Source organism: Myotis daubentonii, chromosome X, assembly GCF_963259705.1.
Source record: "Myotis daubentonii chromosome X, mMyoDau2.1, whole genome shotgun sequence".
Classification (NCBI taxonomy): Eukaryota; Metazoa; Chordata; class Mammalia; order Chiroptera; family Vespertilionidae; genus Myotis; species Myotis daubentonii.
The window spans coordinates 129,431,218-129,443,481 of NC_081861.1; the positions used below are offsets into that span (position 1 = coordinate 129,431,218).

The following is a 12,264-nucleotide window of genomic DNA, read 5'->3' on the forward strand; positions in this document are numbered from 1 at the left end:
TGTAGAGTGATGCAGGCGTGGCTGGGCTTCACACCAATAAGGTGCATCAGCAGCTCAACAACACTGTGTAGGAGCTACACAATGACTGTGCTTCCCTTTGTCTTCCATCTCTCTCAAAAATCTCCCTCATGGCCTACCTTAACCAGAAACATACAAGAAAGGGAATTCTGAGAAATGTAATTCAGCCTATTCAAGTTGACACATTACAAAGCCATCACATTCTTTACTGTTTATGTGTCTCTTCAGATCCTCCTTTCATTCTTGAGTCAGCTTTAGTAAATTATATTTTCCCCTAGGAAATCATCCATTCTCCAATTTTTAAATAATTATTGGGATAAAGTCATTCACAGTATTTTTAGCAATTTCTGCTAGAGCTTGTTATATCATTTTTTGGTCATTAGTATTATCTTCTTATACGGTTTCTAATTTCATTGCATTATGATCAGAGAATATAGTATCTTTGTTACTGATTGCTTGATATTTGAGATATTTTTAGTGGTCTAATACAGTGATTTTCAACTGGCATGCTGCAAGAATTTTTAAAACATGCAATACCTGATCAGTCAGGGGCACTGATCTCTTTTCCCTTATATTGTCAAATAAAAAAAATGACAACAGCCAACACAATAACAGCCATCTGGTGTGAATGATTCAAAATTATACCTATTTTTTGTCAGATTGGCAAAAATATAGCTTTTGGTGTGTCTCAGAATTTTAGTAATTAGTTTATGTGTGCCATGAGATGAAAAAGATTGAAAATCACTGGTCTAATACATTATCAATTTTTATACACATATAGACACACACATAATCAGGTGGATTAATTGTGTTGTCCAATCTTCTATATACTAATTTATTTACATGATCAATTACTTATAGGTATATTCCAAATCTCTATTTCTTCTAGTAGTTATATCAATTTTTACATTATAAATTTTAAAGCTTTTATTATATGCATGTTTATAATTATTATATCTTCCTGGTGAATCACTCCTTTTAGCATTCAGTAATGACCTTTTTTATGCCTAATGATATTCTTTGCCTTAAAGTCTATCCTGTCTAATGTTAACATTGCTATGATTTTAATTATGCTCTTTTTCCCTCCTCCATAGGGTTTTCTTTTACTTTCCTACCAGCTCAGTTTATATTTAAAAATATATTTGTTATATTTTATCCATTATTTTGCTGTATATAGCAGGCAGTGTTGTAGGAAATATATCTACCCTGGCATATTAATAGATCTAGAAGTTCTCAAACTTAGAGAAAAATTAAAATACACTTGCCTTTAAACAGAAATCTCTTATTGTGTTTGATATGCCATCAGAATAGCAGAATAAATTGCACAATGTATACGTACACAAGGCCTCATATTACCAATGAAGGTGTCAAACCATATTCAAGGCAGGGCTCAAACTGAAAGTATTCACTTTGTATCTCCAACAAACAACAAAATAATATGTTTTCAAATAATACATTCCCACAGCTTACCCCGAGAATCCGATACAGCCCCAACCCTGAAGGGTGGTTCCCCAACAATTAAGAATTACTGGTTTATGGTATCACCAAAGAAGATTACAGTTGAAAGCTGGAAATATTTTATTACATTAGTAGTTCAGTATTCCTCCTCCTATTCCTGGGCCACTTACAGATGGTGTAGTTTTTTTCTGTGTTCTATAGGTTTCTTTCTTTTAGTATGTTTCTAAACTGCTCTGGTCTCCTAGTAGGTGGACATCAAAGAGACCAACGCTAGTCTCAAAATCAGTTTCTATCTAGAAATGTGTGATTCCTACCACTGGGGCTGACATTTAACCTAGTATTAACAAAATAGCTTACTAGGTACTTCTAATACCCACATTACACATCTGCTTATGGCAGAAATTGGGGTCTACTTCTTTCTACTACTGGTACTGCAAAAGATTGTATTCGTGACTATGTTCATAAGGAGGGGAAGCTCTACTTCTTATTAAGCAAGTTGGGTGTTTGATTTGTTCAAGTTGTCAAGTTGGTGTATCACATAGAAAGCTTTTAAAAACTCATTAAAGTCGATGCTTCCATCTTTGTTCAAGTCCATTCTTTCAGCAAGCTCATCAACTTGGGAATCACCAATATGAAGGTTGTAGTGACTACAAAAAAGTTTCCACATGGAATGAAATTCTTCCATCGAGATAAGACCTAAAAGAATATAAGAGAAGGCTGTGAGTGTTCATTTTAAGACCCACCGAAGGGAGGGGTGTATGGTAGCCATACAGATCAAATAGTCCCAATTTGAAGTTCACTAACATGCAGAGGGAAAAGATATGCTTGGATTCAATAAGAGCATTGCAAATAATGGCCCTGTCATTTTTTTATAGGCAATAATTTACTTTTGTGTTTTGACCATTAATTTTTTGGTGTTCAATAATCTCTGTAGTTAAGGATTATTGGATGATTTTTTAAAGTTTGAAAATATGGGTGGTGGGCACATGATGCAATATACAGATGATATATCATAAAATTGTACACTTTAAACCTATATAATTTTATTAACCAATGTCACCCTAAATTAATTTAATGAAAAAATAAAGTATTTCTGCAAGCAAAAAAAGTTTGAAAATAAGTAATTGGGCATCAAAGCTAAGCAGAAAATGAGTTTCCATAGCCCTCAGTCTCAAAAATAGAATCAGAACTCTAGGAATGATTTTTATTGCCAGGAATAACTATGATGTTTAAATGGACAGTGAATTATCTTTTCATCTGTGCTGGTGACTTATAAAAGGAGCTATTCTTGTCTGACTAATGGATACATAGGCCTATATAGGACCATATAGTCTTGAATACAGTCTGTAGCCAAACTAAAATATCAATAGCATTAAAGGTGAGTTCTCCCCTACCCAAAGTTAAATCAAGTTTGATAAAGTATGCAATAGATGAAAACAGAGTTCTGTTTTCAGAGAAACAAACTAACCTTTGCTCACAGCTAGTGAACTAATCAAAGTTCCTTTACCTGAGTGATCAGAGTCAATGACATTAAAAATGATTTGCAGGTCAGATCGGTATCTGTACAGAGTTTCAATGAGAGCTGACTGAGCCTAAAATAAAGATTTTCTAAGTGTTAAAACATAGAATTAATAACAGATCAATTTTAGTAAATATAACAAGCATAAAACACCATCACCAATTCAAAGTAGGGGATTTAGATAGCCATTTGAAAAGGCAGGCCTTCCTTGGAGGCCCAACCCTCTTTAATCAGATAGAAGACCATGCTCTTCTGGTCTGCCGTCTACACTCCCCAAGGGACAGGGCCAAAGTAAATCAGGAAGCAATAAATAAAAATAGCCAACATATATTGAGAACACCTTGTGGTGTGCCAGGCTCTGCACTGAGAGTTTTTCTGTGGGTTGTTTCATTCAGTCCTTAACACAGCCCTAAGGAACAGAACTACTATTATGTCCATTTTACAGATTAAAGAACAGAAAGGTAAAGTAAGTTTCCCAAGGTTCATATAGCTGGTAAGTGGGATTTGAATCTCAGCTGCCTGAAACCAAGGCCTATGAGCTCAGTCACCATGGTAAACTGCCTCATAAGTGAGGCCCAAAGTCTCCTTCCTGTGTGTATTTGAGGCTCCCACCTGCACTTTTACTTCCTCTCTCTTCTCTTAACCTCTCACCTCCCCTCCAATCACTCCAGTCTTAGTTCCCATCAGCTCACTTTCAGCCCAATGTTATAAATAATTGCTGATGAGTCATTAATTAATAAGTATGGGAGGGGGGGTCTGACAACTCTTCCTGGGGTATTTCCATTTTAATAAAGGATTCTAAACTTTAAAAGTCCTTAAGGTGCTTAGCCAGCATGGTCCAGTGGTTGAGCATCAACTTATGAACCACGAGGTCACAGTTTGATTCTCGGTCAGGGGACATGCACGGGTTGTGGGCTCCATCCCCAGTGGGGGGCATGCAGGAAGCAGCCAATCAATGATTCTCTCTCATCGTTGATGTTTCTATCTCTCTGTTCCTCTCCCTTCCTCTCCGAAATCAATAAAAATATATTTTTAAAAAGTCCTTAAGGTATAAGACGTCATGTCAGTAAGACTATACACTCACAGTTTAATAGGGAATATGCTGAATATTCTAAAGGGAGTGTTATATGAAAGACTGGATGTCATATCTGTGCTTCTGCTGGACAGCACTTAAGAGAGGAATCACCAGTTTGACATGATTTGCTTGCAGAAGCTTTTTCTCTTTTTTGCTTATCATTAGAATGCACACATTTCCTGAATAGACCGCAATGCACCTGCGAGTTCCCTCTTAGGCCACTCACGTCCATTAGATGATTCCACTCCCAACTTTTCAAAGGACCAAGTTACTCTTACAGGTTGCCCAAAGGGTGTTTATAACCAGGTTTTAGCCGGAGCTGTCTTTCACTTGCCTCTTTCACAGGTTTTTGAATTTGAATATCGTGGAAGCAGGTCATGTAGTCAATATTCCCATCATCGTCTGTGAGAACCAGATGTGAACTCAGGGTTCTCCATGGTAAGTTCAGCCCCAAGGTGTTTTCCATAGAAAAAGCCCATTGTCCCATAGAAATTTTTCCTAACAATAACAACCAAAAAGAAAAACAGTCTATTAAATTGGTTGATAATTTGATTTAAAAAAATGCAACCTCCTCAGGGAAGCCAGTGGGAAGCCTGGGGTTTAAATGCTTGGTTGCCTCCTACTCCCCTTTCCAGTTTGTCCTACCAGGCCCCATGGCTCCAAGGGAGGAACTAAAGAAAGTCTTTGGTATTCCACAGTGCTTTCCCTTACTGTTATGTGTAAGTAGTCAGACTTTGGGTGTTAGATGTCTTTTTCTGATTGACAAAATAAAGTATTTTATAACAGAAGATTTGAAAATGCAAAAGGATATAAAGAAGTTATATAAAGGACAAAAGATTACTTTTATTTTTAACATTTTTGGCATATTATTCACTTTTCATTTTCCCAGATTAAACACCCTTTAATCCCCTAATATGATATGTAGTTTTTCAAAATATAAATCTTTATTTTCCCTGATTATTAAAGATATGCTTATTTGAAATGCTTTTGAATAAACAGAAAATAAAACAATATTCACAATTTATATGTCCATTCTACTGTTGGTAGATACTGGATTACCTCCAATTTGGGGCTATCACAAATAGTGCTGCTAAGAACATTTCCATACATGCCCCTTTGGTGCACTGAACCTATAGCTCAATTTGGTGAGAATTTGTATCTTGACAACATTGACCCTTGAACATAGTAATATCTACCCATTTATTTCAATTCTTTTTCATTTTAATAATACTTTAGAAGTCTCATACATCAATTATTTGGTTTCTTCCTTGGTATTTATCTATTATGAATGGTATATTTTAAGGTTTTATCATCTATAAGTTAATTGCTAGCTATGCTAATTATCAATTTATTACCACTCAGCTCCAAATGTACCCTTCCTTGCCCTATTTTGTGATATTGGAGCTGATTCCTGTAAATATTTCCTTTTTTTGGCAGCTGGTATAATGTTAGACTTTGTCAGCAGAGGGTACAGGAAGAATACTCTAAGACATGGCAGAAGAAATGGTTCTTGTATGCTTTACTCACTAGTAAATTTCACTGACACCACAGTGGTGCCTCCCTTGCCAGCAGTGTGTGGGAGACACAGTGGTGCACACCTCAAAGAGTTTTGCTGATATTACAGTGGGTGGCTTCATCCTCTCCAGCCCTGTCTCTCTAGCTGCAGACCAACTCTGACCTGAGACATCTCAGTGAACTTCTCCCTGCAGTGGGCCACAGTCACACCCTCCCTGATGAGGTCTGAATCTTAGCCTTGGTTGGGAGTAGGAGACTCTTTGAAGTTTGTTCCTTCCTTGGGTACCCTCCCTCAGCCTTAGAGATAATAGCTGTTCCCTACACTTCCTATTCCTATATTCTTTTACCTCTTTTAGTAATTAATTATTTTTTACTAGTTAATAATTCTTTATACTAAGTTTCAGTGTTCAAAACAGTGATGTGGTTTCTATCTCCTGAATAGGCTCTGACTAATACATAGTGATATTTTTTTTCCCTTCCTAATTCTTATGGTTTTAACTTGCCTTATTTCACTGGCTAACATCTCTAGTAGAATGTTGAACAGTCTTGAGAGTAGGCATCTGTATTAGTTTCCTACTGCTGTTATAACAAATTACCACAGGAGAAACTAAGATGGCGGCATAGATAAACACCGGGAAATTGTCGCCTCACACAACAATTGAAGAATGCCGCAAGGGTCAGAGCAAACATCGTCCAGAACAACAGGAAGGCTGGCTGAGTGTAATTTCTACAACTAGAAGAAAACAGGGGCACGCTGAGAGCCAGCGGAGCTGCGGAGGTGAAGTGCAGAGGTACGGCGGCGGCTCGCGCACGCGGAAAGGGGGTGGCGCCTGAGGACGCGGCTGTCTTTTTGAATCACAAGCTCCCGACTGCTCTGAACTCCGGTTCCAGCGGGTCTCTGGGGACCCAGGGCTCATACGGGGAGAGGCTGGTCTGTCAGGCGGCAGCGGGCGAACTTGAGGGCGGCTTTCCCTCAGAGGTGCTTGCAGCCGTTACCGGGACACTGAGAGAGCGGCTCCGGGCGCGGAGAATCACCATAGCTGCTTTCACCGCCCTTTGACTCCCTGAGACCCCGCCCCACCCAGGCTGCGGCAGAGGCTTTTGCATGTGAATGTACCTAACTACAGCCCAGCCAGGCAGACCCGGAACTTCCAAGAGGAGGCCCAAGGCCCCGCAGCGGCTTGCATTGCTTCACAGCTGAGCCTCTTCGTGGCTCCTGCTGTGTGGCCTCAGGCAGGGGCTGAATTAGCACCTCCTTAGATCCAGGAGCCATTCTACCCAGTGGTCAGAGGGGGACCATTCTCCCACTTCAGACACAGCTGATTCCCACAGCCAATTGGCCTGGAGGTCAATTCCTCCCAGTGATCCTACAACAACCAAGGCACCAAAAGTGCACCAAGAGTGTCTACCCCAGGTAATTGGGGAGGCTGAGCCACTGGGCCCTACAGGACACCTGGCGCGCAGGGCCACTCTATCAACACAGGGAAGCAGCCAAAATGCGGAGACAAAGAAAAAGGTCACAAATGGCAGAAACGGAGGAAAGCAAACGACTGGATATAGACTTCAAGGCCACGTTTATAAGGTTTTTCAAGAATTTTATGGAAACCGCCGATAAATTTAATGAATCCCTCAAGGAGTATAGTGAGACCATGGAGGACATGAAAAAGGACCAACTAGAAATTAAGCATACACTGACTGAAATAAAGAATAATTTACAGAGATCCAACAGCAGACAAGAGGATCCCAAGAATCAAGTCAAAGATTTGAAATACAAAGAAACAAAAAATACCCAACCGAAAAAGAAAAAAGAAAAGAGATTCAAAAAATATGAAGATAGTGTAAGGAACCTCTGGGACAACTTCAAGCGTACCAACATCAGAATTATAGGGGTACCAGAAGGAGAGAGAGGGCAAGATATTGAAAACCTTTTTGAAGAAATAATGACAGAAAACTTCCCCCACCTGGTGAAAGAAATGGACTTACAAGTCCAGGAAGCGCAGAGAACCCCAAACAAAAGGAATCCAAAGAGGACCACACCAAGACACATCATAATTAAAATGCCAAGAGCAAAAGATAAAAAGAGAATCTTAAAAGCAGCAAGAGAAAGACAGTCAGTTACCTACAAGGGAGTACCCATTCGACTGTCAGCTGATTTCTCAACAGAAACCATGCAGGCCAGAAGAGAGTGGCAAGAAATATTCAAAGTGATGAATAGCAAGAACCTGCAACCAAGATTACTTTATCCAGCAAAGCTATCATTCAGAATGGAAGGTCAGATAAAGAGCTTCACGGATAAGAAAAAGCTAAAGGAGTTCATCACCACCAAACCAGCATTATATGAAATGCTGAAAGATATTCTTTAAGAAGAGGAAGAAGAAAAAGGAACTCTTACCATTTGCCACAGCATGGATGGAACTGGAGAGCGGATAAATACCACAGGATCTCACTCATTTGTGGAATATAATGAACAACATAAACTGATGAACAAGGACTGATCCAGAGACAGAGAGGCATTGATTGGACTGTCGGGCCTTGGAGGGAAGGTAGGGGAGGGTGGGGGCAAGGGGGAAAGATCAACCAAAGGACTTATATGCAAGCATATAGGCCTAACCAATGGACACGGACAACGGGGGGGGGGGTGAGGGGATGAGCGGGGAGGGGGGGTAGAGGGTACACATATGTAATATCTTAATCAATAAAAAATATTAAAAAAAAATTACCACAGACTTAGTGGCTTAAAATAATACAAATTTATACTCTTATATTTCTGGAATTTCGAAGTCCAAAATCAGTTTCACAGAGAAAGGAGATGCAGCCTAGAGATTTATCATACTTACTGTGAGGCTGGTAAATGCACTACAATTCTGCATCCTCTAGATTCTAGCTATTTCTTAACAGGCAGGCCTTCCAGAGTGTCTAGTCTGACATATTACCAAAATAGAATTTAAATTCAGGATTGTTGTTTGAAAGAAGCTTACTGAAAAGGAGGACTATGCCTTTTCCCAAGCATATAGTGAATTATATTTTATTTTATCTCTATCATTCCTCACTAGTAAAAATAGAGAACCGAGATCTTAAGAAAGCAAAGAAAATGAAAACAGATCTGCATGTAACCTGGCATGTTAAGAAATGGTAAGCATTGTATAATTTTATTACCTGATTTAGTTCGGTCTTGAAGTTGGAAACTACGAATGAGATCTGTTTTTCGTGAAACCATTCTCTCTTTCAGTATCCTGATGGCACTACTTTCTATGGTGTTCACTCTATGTTAAGAAAACAATTATTAGGTGAAAATTACATAAATCATCATGTTCTGTTTCATTTTAATGTACTATGTTACTCACCAGTTTCTGCTTTTAAAAAAAGTTTTAATTGATTTCAGAGAGATGAAAGCAGAGGAAGAGAGATAGAAACATCAATGATGAGAGAAAATCATTGATTGGCTGCCTCATGCACACTCCACACTGTGGATCGAGCCCACAACCTGGGTGTGTCCTGACCAGGAATCAAACCATAACCTCCTGGTTCATAGGTCAATGCTCAACCCCTGAGCCACACCAGCTGGGCAATAAAAACATATTTTTTTCAAAATTATCCTGCTATATTTGGTCAAACATTTAATTAACTCACCCCTAATGCCTTGGCAGGCCCAGACCACAGTATTTTGTGAGCCGTATAAGGCCTGCAGGCCAGAAGTACCTCACCCCTGTTATATACCATATTAATAGAATAAAGGACAAAAAACACAATCATCTCAATAGATGCAGAAAACATATTTGACAAAATCCAATATTCTTTCATGATAAAAACATTCCACAAACTAGTAATAGAGAGGAACTTCTTCAACTTGATAAGGGGCATCTATAAAAAACAACACAGCTAATATACTTAATGATAAAAGACTGAATGGTGTCCCTGTTAAGATTGGGAACAAGATAAAATATCTGCTTTCACCACTTCTATTCAACATTGGTGTGGAGGTTCTAGCCAGGGCAATTAAGCAAGAAAAAGAAGTAAAGGCATCCAGATTAGAAGTCAAGAAGTAAAACTATCTCCATTCACAGATAATATGATCTTGTATATAGAACATCCTAAGGAATCCACTAAAAACTAACAGAACTAATGTAGAAGTTCATCAATATTGCACAAGACACACACACAAAAAAACTGTATTTCAATACACTAAAAATGAACCATTCAAAAATGTAATTAAGAAAATAAATCCAGCTTCTGCACAGCGAAAGAAATCAGCATCAAAATGAAAAGACAGCCCACTGCATGGGAGAACATATTTGCCAATGATACATCTGATAATGGGTTAATTTCCAAAATATATAAAGTACTCACACAACTCAACAAAAGGAAGACAAACAACCCAATCAAAAAATGGGCAGAAGATCTAAACAGACACTTCTCCAAAGCAGACATACAAATGGCATATGGAAAAATGAGACATATGGAAAAATGCTCAGTGTCACGAGTCACTAAAGAGATGCAAATTAAAACAATAATGAGGTACCACTTTACACCTGCCAGGATGGTTACCATCAAATAAATCAACAAACACGTGCTGGTGGGAATATGGAGAAAAGAGAACCCTAGTACACTGCTGGTGGTAATGCAGATTGGTACAACCACTATGGAGTGGAAAACATTATAGAGTTTCTTCAAAAAATTAAAAATGGTACTGCCATTTGACCCAATGATCCCACTTCTAGGAATATATCTTAAGAAATCCAAAACATCAATCAGAAAGAACATATGCACCCCTATGTTCATAGCAGCATTATTTACAATAGCTAAGATCTGGAAACAGCCCAAGTGCCCATCAGTAGATGAGTGGATAAAAAAATTGTGGTACATTTTCACAATGGAATACTATGCAGCAGTAAAAAAGAAGGATCTCTTACCCTTTGAGACAGCATGGAGGGACCTGGAGAGTATCATGCTAAGTGAAATAAGTCAGTCAGAGAAAGATAAGTATCACATGATCTCACTTACATGTAGAATCTAATGAACAAAATAAACTGACAAACAAAATAGATCCAGAGACATGGAAGCATGCAACAGACTGAGGATCCTTAGAGGGAAGTGGGGAGGGAAGAGAGCAATCAAAGAACTTATATGTATATATGCATAACCTATGGACAAGGCAATAGTGTTATGAACGCCTAGGGAGGAGAAAGGAGTGGGAAGGAAGGGAGGGTCAACTGGGGGGTAGGGAGAAGGGGGACACCTGTAATACTTTCAACAATAAAGATAGATTTTTTAAAAATAAAAGAACTCCACTTTATAGTACCAAAAAAGAATAAAATACTTATAAATGAATTTAACAAAAGATGTCTAAGACTTGTACACTGAAAAGCACAACACTGTTTAAGGAAATGAAAGAAGGTCTCAAAAAATAGAATAATATGGGTTGGAAGACTTAATATTGTTAAGCTGGCAACAGTCACAAAATTGATCTATAGATTCAAAATAATCCCTATCAAAATCCAAGTTGGCATTTTTTGCAGCAGTTGAGACGCTGATTCTAAAATTCATAGACAAATGTCAGGGACACAGTAAAACCAAAACTATCTCAAAAAAGAACCAGATTCAACTCACATTTCCGTTTCAAAATTTACCACAAAGGTATAGTGATCAGGACAGTGTGTTACTCACATTAAGATAGACATGTAGATCAATAGAATCCAATTTAAAGTCCAGAAATAAACCTGTACCTTTATGGCCAATTGATTTTTGACAAGTGTGCCAAGACAATTGAATGGGGGAAGGATAATCTTCCTGACTGATGGTGCTAAGACAACTGAATGTCCGCAAGTACAAGAATGAAGTCGGATCCCAATCTTACACCATACATAAAAAGTAACTCAAAATGGATCAGACACCCAATTGTAAAAACTTATTCAGTAAAATTCTTAGAAGAAAACATAGGAATGTGTTTGGGGTTAGGCAATGGCTTCTTAAATTCAACAATTCATATATCTAAAAAGTGACATGTATACAGGCTATATAAAGAACTCTTACAACACAATAATATAAAATGGGGGGATAATATACATAGGAAATTCAAAGAAGAGAAAATGCAATTTCCAAAAACATAAGATGGGTAAACTCAGCTTGGCAAAATAAGAATAGGGTAAAAATATCTGAGACTAATGAGGATGTGAAGAAACGGTATATTGTTCTTCAGGTTGTTAATTATTACAATTCTTGGAGTATCCAACAACATTTTAAACATATAAATCCATAAATCTCGTATTTTGAAATCTTACCTAAAAGCAACACTAAAACTTTATATATATATATATATATATATATATATATATATATATATATATATGCACACAGAGAGAGAAATGTTTGTTGTAGTATTGTTTTTAAGTGCAAAACCCTGGAACCATTCTGGTTGGCCATTATTTGAATAAGATTTACTCACTTCATAAGTGTTATGGCATATATACACTACAGATTATTATGTATCTATTAAGAAGAATGAATTAGGTCTATATGTACTAACTTGGAGTGATGTTCATGATAGAATCTTTAGGGAAAAAGTCAGTTGTAGAATAGAATATGCAGTGTGATTCTATCTTTATAAAACGAAATGTATGTATGGTGTTTATTGACTTTCTCCTCCTACTAGGATATGCATTTGATGAGGGAAAGGACTTTT

General features: G+C 37.8%; 1 protein-coding gene across 2 annotated transcripts in view; it reads right to left on the reverse strand.

The window, feature by feature from the left end:
• Positions 1-1,578: 1,578 nt before the first annotated feature.
• PPEF1 (protein phosphatase with EF-hand domain 1) overlaps positions 1,579-12,264 on the reverse strand; it is a 118,562-nt gene continuing 107,876 nt past the window's right edge. For both annotated transcript variants that reach the window (XM_059678998.1, XM_059678997.1), the window contains 4 exons: positions 8,742-8,848; positions 4,405-4,568; positions 2,984-3,068; positions 1,579-2,172 (listed from right to left, as the gene is read on the reverse strand). In XM_059678998.1, coding sequence (XP_059534981.1) covers positions 1,964-2,172; positions 2,984-3,068; positions 4,405-4,568; positions 8,742-8,848 — 565 coding nt within the window. In that variant the 3' untranslated portion in view covers positions 1,579-1,963. The remainder of the gene's footprint in view (positions 2,173-2,983; positions 3,069-4,404; positions 4,569-8,741; positions 8,849-12,264) is intronic.